The 18,493-nt window shown below is 38.1% G+C and overlaps 1 protein-coding gene across 3 annotated transcripts; it reads right to left on the reverse strand.

Annotated features, from left to right (window-relative positions):
- Positions 1-5,107: 5,107 nt before the first annotated feature.
- On the reverse strand, positions 5,108-17,847 carry LOC311093238 (uncharacterized protein). 3 transcript variants are annotated; one of them, XM_084130485.1, is made up of 3 exons: positions 17,669-17,847; positions 14,790-14,929; positions 5,108-10,105 (listed from the first exon to the last, which is right to left on the reverse strand). In XM_084130485.1, the coding sequence occupies exons 2-3, from the start codon at positions 14,845-14,847 to the stop codon at positions 8,319-8,321; spliced, it is 1,845 nt and encodes a 614-aa protein (XP_083986611.1). In that variant the 5' UTR covers positions 14,848-14,929; positions 17,669-17,847; the 3' UTR covers positions 5,108-8,318. The 3 variants fall into 3 exon arrangements, with proteins under 3 accessions (XP_083986611.1, XP_083986610.1, XP_083986612.1); XM_084130484.1 differs by having other exon boundaries at positions 14,790-15,134; XM_084130486.1 differs by lacking the exon at positions 14,790-14,929.
- Between the last annotated feature and the right edge of the window lie 646 nt (positions 17,848-18,493).

Below are 18,493 nucleotides of genomic sequence, written 5' to 3' on the forward strand. Positions count from 1 at the left end.
ATTAATACTTTAATTGTGATAATTAAAATAATTGAATATTAAATATTAAGTGGCCTGTTTGCTCATTTATTAATAATAATAATAATAATAATACATTTTATTTATAATGCGCCTTTCACATACTCAAAACGATAGGTTAATACTATTTATATATAATATCTAGCACCCCCTCAGCACCTGCGTTAAAAAATTATCTGCCGCCGCCTCTGGTTATAACGGCCCACGTATTAAAAAAATGGTCGGGTTAAAATCGGGCTCGGGTTCATAATTACAGTTAATGTGTTGGGCCGGGCGTGTGGTGGTAGTCAGATACCCATGCCATTAAAATTACTCTTAATGGCATGGGTAATAATAATTACATAATGAAATTATTTTCATCTGTATATAGGACCTGCAGCTGCAGCTGCCTATATACCTTCGCAGGTCCTACCATGCCAGTGACGTCATCGGAATTGCCAGTGTTCTTATACCAACAAACGCAACTTTTGTGTTGCTTAAAAAAAAGAGCTATATTGATATTTTTAATTCAAATTTTTTGTGTAATTTACTTTTAATTGTCATAAACAACACGTTATCAACGTTGATTCTTTCAGTTCAGTCCATCTTTAAACTGTTACTTCTAACATGATTTTCCTCTTTTAAAAACAGAGCATTTCTAAAATTGTGAAACACTCAGGAAGTGACATCATCTGGCTCATGGGAGGACAAGAAAATAATCTCAGTTTTTACACAAACTGTAGCATTGACTGTATTCATCAACCCTGTTACCAAAGTTATGTTAGAAGAATGATCTCTATAACTGTAGAAATTATATAATTTATGATAAACACAACTTAAGTCAGATATTGCTTAAGTTACACTTACAACCCTGTCAGTCATTCTGGAAATGTAATTTACTTGATACAGTTTACTGTTTATTGCTTAAATATAATATTTAAAAAAGTGTAAACTATATTGAGAAATGTCCAACATTTCTGTGACATGGTTGCATAAACTTGTGAACCAAATATAAACTTATACTTTGTTTGATGTTGACAATCAATATGACAATCCAACCTCCCTCTACTGAACATTTATTGAAAATCTGTACTCATTTCATAGTTTAACTGTTTATCTAAATGTGATGAAGTGCTTGAATGTTTCTAACATGAATGTTCTTCAGCATCATGAATGAATGAAGAATAAACACCAACCTCTTTGTTCTTCAGGATCTTCAGTGTGTTTCATTCTGCAGGGTTCTGGATCACTCATGTTCTCACTGTCCTCTTTAATAAACTCAGTCTTTGCAGATTTCAGCTCTTCCTGATGCTCTGATGCTCGTCTTCACTTGTAGCTGATGGGAATTTACAGCATTTATTGGGGAAATACAATGGGCTTCGCTGATGATGTAATTGTTGTGGGAGGAGCTTCACTGATGATGTGAATTGGTGTGGGTGGAGCTTCACTGGTGATGTAATTGATATGGGAGGGGCTTAAATTGTGGTAAATTTTAGTGGGAGGAGCTGATCTGCCCAAAATAAAAAAAAGTTATTTATACTTATTGGTAAAAGAATATAAATAATGTAATGAAATTATTCCAAATATAAATAATAGTAAGAAAAATAGTTCAACGCAGAAAGACTAAATAATAAATGTAGCCTACATAGTAACCAACAAATACCCTCAGTCTGACACCAATGAAATTAACTTTAAGTGTCAATTTACAGGAGATCTGAAGACATCAGCATAATAAATGATGTGAAAACAGGAACTATTGACATGAAATAAAGAGTGTTTTCAGCAGATCTGTTAATATTGATGAGCCTCAGACTATCAACACTCATTCAACAAGTCATTCAGGATCATCAGCAGATCATCTCACTTTGAATGAATGAATGAATGAGGCATTTATATAGCGCTTTCATATGTACTACTGAAGCGCTTTACAATCATATCAGGGGATCTCTCCTCAACCAACACCACTTTATTCTGAGTGTTTGCTGTTAGAAACACATTATTTGAGTCAAGATACATGATAAAAGCCTGTAAAACTGCTCTATTGGAAAACTTGATAAAGTTTGATTTTATGATAACTACATTCATCACAATAAAGTGATTAGTTCATTAAAGTGTGCAGAAACTGAAAACGATCATAAAACTTTTACAAATAGAGAGCACCACAAGAAACATTATTCCAAGTGTAATAGATAGAATATTATTTATGTATAGATTTAAAATGTCTCATGTGAGTCATTTTAGACTCAATGTAAAGTATTTAGCAGTATCTGTTGCAGTTTATTTTAACAATTTAAAGTAACTAACAAATCCAAAACTTTAATCCAAATGTGTCAAAAGAGTAGAAATAAAATGGCAGCAGCAACACTTTAGATCAAATCAATTCCCCTCACAGATCTCAAACCAGTAACAGTTCACCGATATAAAGTTGGTTTGACGTTGGAAGTTTGACATTTGTCAATGATTCAGATCCGAATACATACATCAATAACGATTTGGCATTAAGAACAAAAAAAAGGTTGTGTTCAAACTGTTTTAAATTGTAGATGAGAACACACAGTGTAGTTTGTGTTTTAATTGGTTTAACTGTATATCTATACATTTTGTTATGTAAAACAGCAGATAGGGATCATCTATAAAGTACAAAACAAAGAGGAAAAACGCTCAATTGTTCCAACCATATGCTTTACTCTTGAAAAAAGGTACTCAAACTGTGCACACAAAGCCCTTTAAACACACACACTCAATCTCACCTGTTTCTCACCCAATCTTCGCCAAGGCGGTGCGGAAACGCTCTTTATTGGGCTCACAGATGGATCTGACAGAGGATCTCGAGACTGCTGAGGCACATTTTCGGAATTCCTCTGCCAGTTCTGATGTTCTCCCCCCGCGGCTTCTGCCCACTAAACCATGCAGGGATACATCATCCTTAGTGGTTAGAGCTTATATGGCTGCGGGTCGGGATGGCGCTTGTCTGCACACAATGGCAGTACTCTAAGCTTACCAGACCGACCTTCTTAAAGATATTGATGAGGGCGAGGGCCCAACTCCGGAAGATATTGCGGAGTTGAGAAAGGCTGCAGACCTGTCTCTCTGAGTCACCAAGGATACGACCTGTGCTATCGGCCGATCCATGGCGGCGATGGTGGTCTCGGAGAGACATCTAAGGCTACATTTATCGGGCATCAAGGAGAAAGACAGGGCTTTCCTCCTTGATGCCCCAATTTTGCCTTCTGGCCTGTTTGGCGACGCTGTAAATACCGTCGTTGACAGGTTTCAGGAGGCGAAGAAGCATTCTGCAGCCTTCAAACAATACATCCTTCACTGCACCAAATCTAAGAAGTCTGCCCCCAGTAGGCAGCCGCAGCCATCCACCAGCTCCCCCGCCTACAGACAGGCGCAAAAAGAGAGCATCGCGTCTAGAGCTTGGGGGCACAGACGGCGCTCTCAAGCGAAGCCTCAGCAGAAGCAGGGCGACCTGAGGGCCGTCCTGCAGGCTAAAAAGGCTTTGTCATAGAGATCCTAGCCAGCCTAGGTTCTCTGCAGGCGGCCCCACACATGGCGGAGCGATCAACCGAAGTTTAACGGGGTGGTCTGGACTGTTGTCGACCCAGAGCAGGGTCAGGTATTGGAACAAGAAGTAAACTCCCTGTTGGTAAAGGAAGCTATAGAACGTATTCCTCCACCAGACAGGGAATCCGGGTTTTACAGCCGATACTTCATAGTTCCCAAGAAGGATGGGGGTTTGCGTCCAATAATACATTTCAGGCACTTGAACCGGTCTCTAAGGAGGTTCAGGTTCAAGATGCTCACCATTCCTATCATCGTGAACCAAATTCAATCCGAGGATTGGTTTGTCACGATAGATCTAAAGGACACTACTAACACATTTCCATCCTTCCATCTCACAAGAAGTTCCTGAGGTTCGTTTTCAGGGGTGAAGCGTACCAATCGATCAGACATATTGGCACCAGCCTTACACATCTGACCTAAGAATGTATCAATCTCTGCTTTCTTCCTTTTCTGTTGATGTTCATGCCACAAAATCTTCATATTTCCACAACAAGATCAACAGCTCCTCCAACACACGATCACTCTTCAAGACATTCAACTCTCTCCTCTCTCCACCTCCACCACCACCCACCTTCTCTTTAACTGCTGATGATTTTGCTAACTTCTTCACCAACAAAACTACAACTATCAGCAGTCAGTTCTCAGCTCCACAGACACAGGAACCCAGACTGACCCCTTCAACAGCCAATAACCCTCTCTCCTCCTTCTTTCCGCTAACCGAGGAAGAAGTATCTAAACTTATCCTCAGTCTGTTCACACCAATGAAATGAGCTTTAAGTGTCAAAGAAAACAGTCTCAACAAAACCTATTTTTGTGAGTGTCACAAATATTTGTAACCAACAATTACCCTCAGTCTGCTGACACCAATTAAATGAACTTTAAGTGTCAATTTACAGGAGATCTGAAGACATCAGCATTATACATGAGGTGAAAACAGGAACTATTGTCATGAAATAAAGAGTGTTTTCAGCAGATCTGTTAATATTGATGAGCCTCAGACTATCAACACTCATTCAACAAGCCATTCAGGATCATCAGCAGATCATCTCACTTTATTCTGAGTGTTTGCTGTTATTCTGAGTGTTTGAAAACACATTATTTGAGTCAGGATAGACGATAAAAAAGCCTGTAAAACTGCTCTAATGAAAGACAAAACCGTTATGTATCACAAATTAACATGGATCAGTGGTTCCCAACCTTTTTTACCTTAAAGTTCATAGTAATTGTTCTGGCTTCATGAAGCCTCATGGTGTGAATGAAACATCAAACTGGCTAGAACAAACTCTTTGAAATGTATATATGATACTGCATATCAAGGGTGAAACTGTTAATAATGTAGACAGACAGCAATCTCATTCAGTGTCAGTCATGTGTGGGTGAAATATAATTTATTAGACATTTATAAGCTATTTTGAGAAAATGAAAACATGGAAAGCTCAAAAAGCAATCATATCAGGATACTTCATAACTTTCAGATCTAAAATTATTCCTGATTCAAGCAGAATCAGCAGAAAATAAAAAACAGACAATAACAATGAGGTGTTGATAAAGATTATAAAGTTTAATCAATCATTACATGAAGCAAATACAAACATTAAGTAAAAGTGAAGGAGAATGAGACAGATCTCTCTCTTTACTGACTTATAAGAGCCAAAGCATCTCAAGAGAAGAAGAGAAGTGTCCAGTTTCAAAGATACATGAAAGTATATCTTGAGTTTGCGTGGAAGAGTAGAAGTGGAAGAGAAACTAGATGTTCTGATGAAAAACAATGAAGAACGAGTTAAAATTATTTTCTGCTGTAATATTACGAATGAATCTTCTCTGTGTGAATCTTCAGGTGTTTCTTCAGGACTGACGCCCAATGAAACTGTTTACCGCACTGATCACAGTTAAATGGTCTTTCTTCAGAATGAGAAGAATGTGATTTCAGAGCGAAAGCCTGAGCCGCTTCTTCCCAGTGTGAACTCTCATGTGAACCTTCAGACTTGATTTATATGTGAAATGATATATGCGTTTTTTACACTGAGGGCAGGAGACCTGAAGCAGTGACTGATTTTTAGCTGATTTAGGTCTTGTTCACGTCCATCAGGTCAAAAAGAAACATTAAATCAAATGAGATTTCAAATGAGAGACAAACGTGAAATGAAAAGTGAAGCTCAAGATCACTGATGAGTTAAACAGTCATTTTAATCTCATCAAATCCGGTCAAAAACTGCTGTGCACGATTATGATCTATTTTACTGTCAAGAAGATGATTTGTGTTATAAGTCACTAGTTTAGTCATGAAACAATGTAAATCTGGTGAGCATCAGCATGTCATAATAATGAGATAATTTTATGTAATAATGAGATATTTTCTTATAATTATAACTCAATATTAGCCTGGGTTTGAGCACTTCTACAGTTAGTGTTATGACTTTAAGACATTCTCTTCAAATGATATCGAGCTTTAAATGATTGTGTATTTTGTATTAGCCTGGGTTTCCCCATACTGCCTTGCTCGCAGCGCGATTTTATTCACGCTGCTAGGCAGTCTGGACACCATGGCCCAGATTTTCCCCTGAAAAAGGGAACCAATCACAGAACGGGGAGGGAGCAGCAAGACGATGACGACACCGAAGCAGTTTGTTTATATCTATGGATCCAACATGGCATCAGACTCGACGTTACCTTCTACCCTCATGTTTATCTTGCACAAACGGTAATATTCACTAAACGCCATCGTGTACAAATAAATCTTTGACCCATCGTCTTTTTCCTCGAATTTCTGTCGCTCTACATACGTCATGTGGTATAATTGAAGCGATTGGCTATGAGCTACGTTCAGGCGCATTTGATAGACATTCATAGCGCCCAATAAACGGCTCTGGGCATTCGTAAACCACGCCTCAAATACGAGAAAATGAACACGTAGTTCCCAGACCAAGTCTCAAATGAGACTTGGTCTGACGTTAGCCAGGCTAACTCAATATCTCCTAATAATGTAAAAAAAATGTGAATCAGATAGCAAGCAACCACCAAGATGTCCTGTTGCTCATCATGGCTGTTAGGAAACTAACTTACACAGGAGAGACTTTATTGCTCAGCACATAAAGATGAACTTCTTACTGTGATCTCAGACTGTGATTGTTTTCCATTTGAGTGAGTCACTGAAGATACAGACTGATCTCATGAAATGGCGTATGTATGACACGCCAATTCGATTTCCATTTTTGGCGTGCTATCAACACGCATAATCGCTTTTCAGCGTGTTTATCAATGCCGTTGACTTAACGTTACATTACTGTATAAATATGACCTACCCCAACTCCGTCCCTAAACCTACCCGTCACTGGGGTTAATACCATGAGTCTTCTCCTACCATCCTAGGAAAAAAAATATCGATTCCCCGGTATCACGACAAGACGTGAAATAATCACGTTGTTGGTCCCCTTTGGAAAACGTGTAACAGTTAGATGTCACAGTTTAATGTGTCTAACCCTAACCCTCAAACGTGAATCATACACGTTTGCCATATCTTGAAGATATCTGTACAATTTCCTATACCATTGTTTAGATTATAAATGTAAGATCCCTTAACTCTACTCCCACACCTAAACATACCCATTTTATGGACAATATTAAAATGATAAAACTTAATGGACAGATATGTAGGAAAATGGCATTTTTATGAACAATATGGCATTAAAAGATAGTTTGAGCCACGAATCCTACCCCTAAACCTAACCATAACCATTTCTTAAAACTACCTAGGCAACAATTATAAAGAAAAACAACAGACAGACGAGTCTATGGTATACTCACAATAATTTATTTCTGGTTCCTATAGAACCATAATATACTAACCTTACAACACAACATCGATTCACAAAATACACAAATATTATTAGCTTGATGTAATCCAAACCTTCAGAATCCATATATTATTTGCAAGAAAAAGATCCAAACTCAGCCCTTTATCCAGTAATCGATGCCATGCACATTCACATTTAAAAAATGAAGCGCGCACTGCCGCGCAGCCCTCAGAGCGAACCGAACCGAAGAAAGATTAACATTTTCATGGATTTGAATTAATAACTTAAATTCTGCTCTGTAACCTCATACAAAACCACTGCCAGAGAGGACTGCGACTCATCGTCACGTGAACAACTTTTGGTACCGATTTTGACATTTTCTCATTAAATAAATTATTGTGATTATACTTGTCTGTCTGTTGTTTTTCTTTATAATTGTAGCCTACGTAGTTTTAAGAAATGGTTATGATTAGATTTAGGGGTAGGATTAGCAAACGTCCGGGGATAATGGTACGTGTAAGATTCACGTCTGAGGCTGTTAAACTGCGACATCTACACGTTTTCCAAAGGGGACCAACGTGATTATTTCACGTACATTTTGCTCCGTTTCGCTCGGACATTTAACGGCGTAGACATACACGTGGAAGATGACGGTTCGTTTCAGCATGAACATACACGCGGATAGCTCAAAATGCGTATGGATAACACGCCACTTTTGACTTGAAAGTGGCGTGTATGTTTACGCAAAGTCATGATGTCATGTTGGAAGATAACTGAAGGAATCTCTCTCCACATGGATCATGGTGATCCGGTTTATCCACTGCATGGATCTTCAAGTGATGCTTCAGGTGACTTTTAAAAGAGAAAATCTCTCCACACTGATCACACGTGTGCGGCTTCTCTCTGCTGTGGATCCTCTCATGGGTTTTCAGATTTGATGACTGATTGAATCTCTTGTCACAGTGTGAACACTTGTACGTTTTTTTCTCCGCTGTGGATCCTCTCATGTGATTTCAGAGATGATGACTGAATGAATCTCTTGTCACAGTGTGAACACTTGTAAGGTTTTTCTCCAGTGTGAATTCTCTGGTGCACTTTTAAATTGTTCGCTGTAATAAAAGTCTTCTCACACTCAAAGCACATGTACTCTCTCACACCAGTGTGAATTTTCTGATGTACTTTTAAATATGAAAGCGATGAAAAACTCTTTCCACACACAGAACATGAATGCGGCTTCTCCTTCGTATGAACTCTCAGGTGTGACTTCAGCTCTGATGTACAGAGAAATGTTTTCCCACACCGATCACATGTGAACGGCTTCTCTCCGGTGTGGATCCTCATGTGAACATTAAGGGATGATGATCGAGTGAAACTCTTTCCACACTGATCACACTTAAATGGCTTCTCTCCAGTGTGAACTCTCATGTGAAACTCAAGACCTTGTTTGGTTGTGAAACTCTTTCCACACTGATCACACGTGTGCGGCTTCTCTCCGCTGTGGATCCTCTCATGGGTTTTCAGATGTCCTGACTGACTGAATCTCTTGTCACAGTGTGAACACTTGTAAGGTCTGAATTCTCCAGTGTGGATCCTCTGGTGTTTTTCTAAACTATACGCTGTAATAAAAGTCTTCTCACACTCAAAGCACATGTACTCTCTCACACCAGTGTGAATTTTCTCATGTCTATGTAAATTTTGCAGCACTGAAAAACTCTTTCCACACACAGAACATGAATGCGGCTTCTCCTTCGTATGAACTCTCAGGTGTGTCTTCAGGTCTGATGCTCTAAGAAATGTTTTGCTGCATTGATCACATGTGAACGTCTTCAGTCCGGTGTGGATCATCATGTGAATCTTAAGAGAATGTTTGGTTGTGAAACTGTTTCCACACTGAACACACATATGTGACTTTTCTCCAGTGTGGATCATGATGTGAACATTAAGACTTTGTTTGCTTGGGAATCTCTTTCCACACTGATCACACGTGTGCGGCTTCTCTCCAGTGTGGATCCTCTCATGTGTTTTCAGATCTGCTGATCGACTGAATCTCTTGCCACAGTGTGAACAATTGTAAGGCTTTTCTCCAGTGTGCATCCTCTCATGTCTTTTCAGATTTGATGACTGAATGAATCTCTTGTCACAGTGTGAACACTTGTAAGGTTTTTCTCCAGTGTGGATCCTCTGGTGCAGTTTTAACTTGTCCGCTGTAAGAAAAGTCTTCTCACACTCAAAGCACATGTACTCTCTCACACCAGTGTGAGTTTTCTGATGTCTATGTAAATGTTGCCGCAGTGAAAAACTCTTTCCACACACAGAACATGAATGCGGCTTCTCCTTCATATGAACTCTCAGGTGTTTCTTCAGGAGTGATGCACTAAAAAAAGTTTTGCCGCATTGATCACATGTGAACGGCTTCTCTCCGGTGTGGATCATCATGTGTTCTTTAAGGGATGATGATCGAGTGAAACTATTTCCACACTGATCACACTTAAACGGCTTCTCTCCAGTGTGGATTCTCATGTGAAACTCAAGACCTTGTTTGGTTGTGAAACTCTTTCCACACTGAGTGCAGGTGAAAGATTTTTTGGCTCTTCTTTTCTTTAAAAATGTCTGTTTAGTCTTTGAGCGACTCAAAGGTTTTTCTCCAGGTTTGACATGATGTTCCTCCTTCACTTCACTCAGTTCTTCACTATCCTCCTTCACTTCTCTCAGTTCTTCTCTCTCCTCCTTCACGTCCATCAGGTCTGAAGTGAAAGAAAAATATTATTCATCAAAATAATACAAGAGAAAAACAATTAAGTGAAAGAACATTAAAGTAGACAACTGCTATAAAATATTACCGTTTTGCTGTTTTTATTTTTTATTTTTATTAATTACAGTTAAATAAAGCGAGTTCCCCTGTGTTCCAGTTCGAGTTTGGCGGACTCAATTCCTGCTCTTTTTGCCACAGAAACGTCACCCCGTGTCCTCTTAGTTGAATTAACACAAGCTTTTTGCAGTCCAGTGGAGCAGATTGTCTATTGTTATCATATTTTGTATTTATTATTATTTTTTATACATTAAATTTATCTTTGTAAAAAATACACAGCAGAGTGCGACCAGTGATGGGAATAACGGCGTTATAAATAAACGGCGTTACTAATGGCGTTATTTTTTTCAGTAACGAGTAATCAAACTAATTACTGTTTCCTCCGTTACAACGCCGTTACAGTTATTGTCAATAAAATGTGGCGTTACTATAAGCTCACTGAAGCGGTTTTCATCCGAGTAGGCTTTCTCTCAGCCATAGGAGCTGCAAAGTTTTTTCTCTGGTGTGTGTGTTTGAGGCAACCGGTCAAAAGCGAGGCGAACGCCGCGAGCGCGCTGACAGTGCGCGAGTGAGACCGAGTCGAGTGTGTCCGAGAAAACGCTCGACAGTGCGCGAGAGAGACGGAATGTGTCCGAGCAGTATAACAACTTTATTTATAAATAATTTACACATTTCAGCATTAGAATAATCTCTGCAGCATATTGGTATCATATGCAATGTTGTAATTAGTTTATATAACAAACTCCACCAAAATAACCTGCAGGGAACGTTCAAAGAAAACATCTTTGTTTGACCAGTTGAGAACACGACTAGAATTTGGCTAAAATAACCGCTGATGATGACGTTCTCTGTAGGATATAAAAATAAACCCCCAAAAGATTATATTTTCTTATTATTCTTTATGTACATTGTTCAGTATTAGAGAACTTTTTGTTAAACTTACTACTGTGAGGGAGAAAATACTTCAAGTAGGCTATACAGAATGTCTACCAGTTGTAAAGGTGTGTGAGTTTGATCATTTTAAATATATGCACTAGTGTATGTGTATGTATATTTTTAATATGTAATAAACTATTTATTTATTTTTGGTATATTTCTTAAGAGGTATAATTTATTTTTAGACTTATTTGTTGGCCAGTTGTGGTCTGTGCAATAAATATTAAAAGATCTAAACCATCTATTGTGTTTTGTTGTTCCACTATAGCAGGGGTCGGCAAGTAACTTTGGTCGCGGGCCAATATTTTTTTTAGCCAGTAGATGGCGGGCCAGCTACACAGAGTAGGCCTGGATACAAATTAAATACTCTTATATAGGCCTATAATCGCTGAATATGATGGGTCCGTCACGTCCGTGGATCATCCGTTCAATCGTTTTTTTTTGTTGTTTTTTTCAAATTAAAACCAAAAATAAAAAGATGAAAAACGACTTGTTTTTCCATTATTTATTTATTTATTTATTTATAAAAAAAAAAAAAAAAGAATAACGACGGGTTTTCTGATTGTGCTCAGATCAAAAATAGAAAAAATTAATTACTGGATTAGACAAATTTTAATTTTGAATTTAACACCTTAGGCATGATATATCAAGGAAATCATTTTAAACAGATCAAGTAGCCTACTATTGTGGTAACAGATTACAGCCATTTTAATAAAGGTGCATGTGAATAGCAATCATGCCTCATTCGCTTACAGTCCGACTTTTGAACTTTATTCCTTTTTTATTATTATTATTTATTCGGGACACACACCTAAGGTTTAAGAAGGTCTGCGCGGGACTGTTTTTTCCGTCCCGCTCCCACAAGGTTCTATTCAGCAACCGCTTAAAATACACTCGGTGTTCACCCGCTTTATTTCCCGACCTGACGGTCCGCAAAATTTAGATCTTGTTTCCATAATCTCACATTCAAATGTCTCTAACGGAAAGAGAGAGATTAAGTAGCCTATAACAATTATAAATGGCTATACAAAAATTGTGTTCGTGTCAACATAAAATATTATTTTAACATTGTAGCCTACTGTCAGCAGAGAAAAAAAAATGCCACAGGAAAAATGTATGAAATATAAATAACATAAATTGAATAGGACAAAGCCCACTCAAATTTCAAAGCAACATAAACGAAAATCATATTGCCCTACTGAGAAATGAAGTAGGCTATTTTCTGCCGAACTATTTCAAACATCCTTGCAAAAAAAGAATGTTGTTGACTGACAGCTCCTCAGAGGTGTACAGGTGGTCAAGAATTAAGCGCGGATACGCTGTCAAAAGATGTTGGAAGTGGGCTATTGTCAGTCAGACCGCCCGCTCCGTCCAAAGTACACCAGACTTCTGACCGCTACCGTCTTTTGACGCGCGAATGCACACAAAGTGGTCAAGCATTTAACTAGACGCGGCAGGCGCGAATTTTACGCGCTATTCGCGGCCGGTGTGAACGCACAGTTATAGCCTACTTTAAAATGTAATCCCGCTCCGCATGGCGGTGAAATCGCCGCGCGACTACGGCTTTTCTCAAGTATTGGAAGAGTTTTGTGCAGCATTTAGGACTTCCAAAATAATCCGGTGGGCCAGAAAATATTGCTGGCGGGCCAGTTTTGGCCCGCGGGCCGCCAGTTGTCGTTCCCTGCACTATAGTAATGATAATATTTTATTATTTAATTAAATAGGTGTCTCTCACACTAAGATGTTATATTTAGTGTCCATTTCATTCATTTAACATTTCACATTGGAGGTATCCAAGAAATTTCTTATATTTAAACTTTTTTTTTTTAAGTAACGCAATAGTTACTTTTCCTGGTAATTAGTTACTTTTGTAATGATGTAATTCAGTTACTAACGCAGTTACTTTTTGTAAGAAGTAACTAGTAACTAAGGGTGTCACGATTTCGATTTTAAATCGAAATCGATCGAAATTAATGCTCAATCTCGATCATCGAATCAAAAAATGGAATCGTCGATGCTGCCACGCCCCATAGGTCACGTCAGCTCGTCTTGCCTGTAATAGGTAAAACAAACTCCTTTTCTCAAGAACATTGAAGCCTTTATTTTAAAACACATTGCAGCTGCACAGCGAGAGCATCATAGCTCGTCTGAGCGAGCTGTTTGCCTGTGCTGCGGCAACTGCACGAACCTATGGCGAGTTAGCAGTGGCGTGCCGTCCAACGGGAGTGCTTGGCGCCCTGCCAGCCTCGAGCGCGCCAATTTTGGACGCGGCTGAAGTGTATAAATTCAGAGAAAACTCGCCAAAGGACTTTCGGTTTAAATCGACTGAAGCGTACCTGATATGAACGAAATAGCACGGCAAGGCAACGCAGTACTCGTTCCCTTATATCTAAGGGAACCGAGGTTACGCAAGTAACCAAGTACGTTCCCTTACGAGAATGCTCTCTCGTACTGCGTTGCAAACGCTGTGGGAACCCAATTTTAAACGCCGTGCTATTCGCCTGTGACTGCTCTGAGGAGTCCAGGGAGCCCCGGGACTATAATAGGTAATAGGTTATATTGTTTAAGTTTCCAATTGAATTAAGATATAAGTTATTGTTACATTATGTTGTTAATAAACGTTTTCAATTTGACAATGTAGTGTGTGGTACATTGCGAACAAAGGTCAGATATTATTATATTGCATAAAAGTCTAAAATAGCTTGCATAGCTTGTGCTTTCACATTTTATTTTATTTTTAAATCGAGAATCGAATCGAACCGTGACTTTAGAATCGAAAATGTAATCGAATCGAGGATTTGGAGAATCGTGACACCCTTACTAGTAACTATAACTAATTACTTTTTTAAAGGTGCATTAAGCAAGATTCTGAGTTTTTGCAGAACTATGCCCCAAGCGAAACTGCAGCCAGAGATGTGCACGCTCACTAGACAAAAGTTTTCTTTTTTTTTATCTTACGTGGAGTTTGCGTTGGTGTTTGAAATGAACTATAAGCAGGTCTCTTACAATCCATCTTCTACGGAGAATGCCGGCGAATACACAAACCTGCCAGACATAGCTATGTGAGCGTGCCGTGAACGTGCATGACGTCACGCCCAGTCTAAAATTCCGGCCCGAATCCCTCTTATTTATTTTACTTTACAGGATTATAGAGACAATCTCAGTGATCAGAGAAGGGCTCATTCAGCCCATCAGGCAATTGTTTAAGCATGTATGGGTTAGAAAACGGGTATTTTTAACATGAAAAGTTGCTTAATGCACCTTTAAAGTAACTTCCCCAACACTGAGTGCGACATATCACGACAATGTCTGTAGAAATGTCATATTCTGAAAGTCTAGACTGACCTCGGCTTTAACTAGTTTTAAATTAACTATTTTTGAGAATTATCTGTGTCCTACATGTGTCACTCAACCCTGTTACTTAGTTGATTTAAAAAAAACTTGTGAACCAGATATAAGTTAAATTAAATAAAAGCTAAAATTATATTTAGTTTGACCTGATGTTGACAATAAATATGAACAGTTCTCAAACCTCGCTTTACTGACCATTGTTTGAAAACCAAAAATTAAACTTTTGTACCCATTTCATAGTTTAACTGTTTATCTAAAAGTGATGAAGTGCTTGAATGTTTCTAACATGAATGTTCTTCAGCATCATGAATGAATGAAGAATAAACAGCAACCTCTTTGTTCTTCAGGATCTTCAGTGTGTTTCATTCTGCAGGGTTCTGGATCACTCATGTTCTCACTGTCCTCTTTAATAAACTCAGTCTTTGCAGATTTCAGCTCTTCCTGATGCTCTGATGCTCGTCTTCACTTGTAGCTGATGGGAATTTACAGCATTTATTGGAGAATTACAGTGGGAGGAGCTTCATTGGTGATGTAATTACTGTGGTGGTGGTGGGGTTCAATTATGGTAAATTTTAGTGGGAGGAACTTCTCTGCCAAATATATATACTATTTGCCCAAAATAAAAAAATAAAAATATATCTTAGTTTGTTTTATACTGGTGGTGAACAGATTGACTCCTGTAACACAGGAGAGGAATGAGGAGACAGTGTGTCAGGTTTGAGCTCTCTGCAGTAATTTAAGAATTTTCTTCAGCAAATACATCTCTATTGTTAAGAGTCATTTTATGTTTCAAACATTAATTATTCAGTGTCTTTTTAACATTACAATGAATTTCAGTGTCCATGTCAATACAAAATCCATAATAAAATAAATCTCTAAGTACCAAATGCATGCTCACTTAGATGCATGTTCACTCTCAGTGCTTGTATTTTACACTATCAAAATGAAATGTAAAGACAATGGTAATATTCACCAGATATTTTTAGGATACTTAGAAACTTTCATTCACAGTATTTTATCAGTATCACGTCAATACAGTACTGCAAATCATGCTCGGAACTAATAAAGTGCTCCAAGTGTAACTTAAAATCTCATTTTAAACTGTAACCATTCTTGTCTAAAATCATTGAGCAAAAAAAACAAACATTTTTAACCGATGGTGGGGAGTTAACATACAGTGAGCTAAACAATAGGCTACTCGTTAACATTGCAAGCTCATAAAATATCCCAGCCAACACAGCCATGTGGGGCCCAAATGGGTTTGACCTGGGCTATCTAACTGGGACCCAGCCAGTTTTGTCCTCGGTTTCCATGTAGGCCCCACATGGGTTTGCCCAGATGAAGTGAACACTGCTTAGTGTGCACAGTACAGGCTGTTTAATGTAACACTGAATCAGTGTTGGAGGTAATGAGATAATTAAGTGATTGAATAATGATTAACCTGCTGTTAACAAGCAGAATCACTGAAGGAAAGAGAAACACAAGAACTAGGCCTACTTCCAGCCACAACCTTCGATGAAATCAACTGAAGATAAAATACATTACATCTCTCAAGATCTGATTAAACAACTTCACAAACAGCATTACCAGCTTCACTTATTAGTAACTAGACTGACTTTATTTCTGTCAGACGTCTACAGAAGTTCTTATTGAGAATTAACAGAGGTTTAGATGTTGATTACTTATTTGAAAGTAATAGTTTGATTTGATGTTACCATTGTGGCGATCAGTGTGTGCTTTAGTCAGGCTCTTGACTTTTTAACATTAGTTTTTCTCAGGCAGCTGTGTCTGTTTGTTATGGCGAGAACAGCAAGAGAAAATATAATCAGATGCTGTAAGCTGATTGATGATAAGAGTATAATCATCATGTAGTGGCTTAGCTCATTGATTATGTGTGAGGTTTATACAGGTAGTATGTCATTCATTTTGTTTTATTGTTGTGATTCTACAGCAAGAGAATAATAGAATTTAATCAGAACGTCAAATGATTTTTAACACACCATTTACATATTTTGGGCTCCTGTAAGATTTACTTGCACACAGATATCAAGAATCAGCATATGAATCTCAACAATGGTGACATGCTTCATGGTGCAATGCATTCTGGCATGTCAATGCATGTCACCATTGTTGAGATTCATATGCTGATTCTTGATGTCTGTGTGCAAGTAGAACTTTCGGTAGTCTAACGTGTAAATGGGGTTTTAAAAATCATTTGATGTTCTGATTAAACTGTGCTGGATCTCTTGCTGTAGAATCACAACAATAAAACAAAATGAATGACATACTACCTGTATAAACCTCACACATAATATCAGTGAGTTAAGCCACTACATGACGATGACTATATTCTTATCATCAATCAGCTTACAGCATCTGATTATATTTTCTCTCACCATAACAAGCAGACACAGCTGCCTGAGAAAAACTAATGTTTAAAAAGTCAAGAGCCTGACTAAAGCACACACTGATCGCCACAATGGTAACATCAAATCAAACTATTACTTTCAAATAAGTAATCAACATCTAAACCTCTGTTAATTCTCAATAAGAACTTCTGTAGACGTCTGACAGAAATAAAGTCAGTCTGGTTAGTAATACATGAAGCTGGTAATGCTGTTTGTGGAGTTGTTTAATCAGATCTTGAGAGATGTAATGTATTTTATCTTCAGTTGATTTCATCCAAGGCAGTGGCTGGAAGTAGGCCTAGTTCTTGTGTTTCTCTTTCCTTCAGTGATTCTGCTTGTTAACAGCAGGTTAATCATTATTCAATCACTTAATTATCTCATTACCTCCAACACTGATTCAGTGTTACATTAAACAGCCTGTAGTGTGCACACTAAGCAGTGTTCATTTCATCTGGGCAAACCCATGTGGGGCCAACATGGAAACCGAGGACAAAACTGGCTGGGTCCCAGTTAGATAGCCCAGGTCAAACCCATTTGGGCCCCACATGGCTGTGCTGGCTGGGATCTTCGTGTGCATTTGCACGTGGGAAAGTGTGTGTGTTGAGCTGACTTGATCTCTAACGTAATGTGTGCCTTGTCAGTAAATTAGACAGTTACTCTGCCGAACTTTGCCCTCTCGTTTCAAACTGGTTACAAACAAAATCAGAAACAGACCCTAACGAAAATTACTTCACTAAAACAGTCCACTCATATCCCAAACACATTTCTGCATAGCTAAAGGTCTTTTTTGTACATTTACCCACCTGTAACACAGGAGAGGAACGATGCGTCCAAATTCGCGTCCCAATTCGCATACTATCCGTCCTAAATAGTATTCGAAAATAGAATTAGTAGTACATCCCAAATCGTAGCATGGAGCCTGTAGCACGATGACGTAGCTGGATCAGATCCGACACGTACTGGACGCGCATGCGCGGTGGTGTGTTTTGGTCTGTAAAAAAAAGTTAGTTTACTGGTATTTTAAGTTGTTTACAGACCGTATTGTACAAATTACATGACTATTTTTTGATTTTTAATCATAATTTTTTCACTCAAAAGCAAATATGACCTGAATAAAATAAAATGGCTTTATTTTAAAATGTTCTGTGTACACACATTATATCCATCACATTTAGGTTTAAAATCATGTTATTTAAAATATTGTAAAATTAACTATTTTGCATGTAGGTAGAGAGAAACTAAGAGCATCACATTTATGTAAATAATTACTTATTCATCAATAAATACTTATTACTATTTATTATTAGGCAACTACTACTACACAGGTTAGAACATCATCTCAATACAATATTGAGCACGTCACTTAAGACCAGCGCATGCGAATTATGTTCATGAAAGATCCGTTCATTGCGTTTGTCATGTGACAAATGAATGAAAGACTCGCAAGGTAAAGTAATTATTTATGTTCCCTGTAAATTATTTTTGACTGCATTATAATGATTTCTTAATTCAGAATATTATCAAGATTGCGTAGGTGGATGTGTTCAGGGAATTTACCAGTTAAAAGTAGGCTATAATAACATTTAAAACCCCTTAAATGAACAAAATGACTCGAAAAAAGATTCATT

This window comes from Abramis brama (assembly GCF_963993115.1).
Source record: "Abramis brama genome assembly, chromosome: 1".
In the NCBI taxonomy this organism is placed as follows: Eukaryota; Metazoa; Chordata; class Actinopteri; order Cypriniformes; family Leuciscidae; genus Abramis; species Abramis brama.

Excerpts from the sequence above, each read along its gene's own strand:
- LOC311093238 (XM_084130485.1), bottom strand. The coding sequence starts at position 14,847 with ATGAGTGATCCAGAACCCTGCAGAATGAAACACACTGAAGATCCTGAA. Across the intron at positions 10,106-14,789 it reads AGATCCTGAAGAACAAAGAG|ACCTGATGGACGTGAAGGAG; the intron begins GTTGCTGTTTAT and ends CTTTCACTTCAG.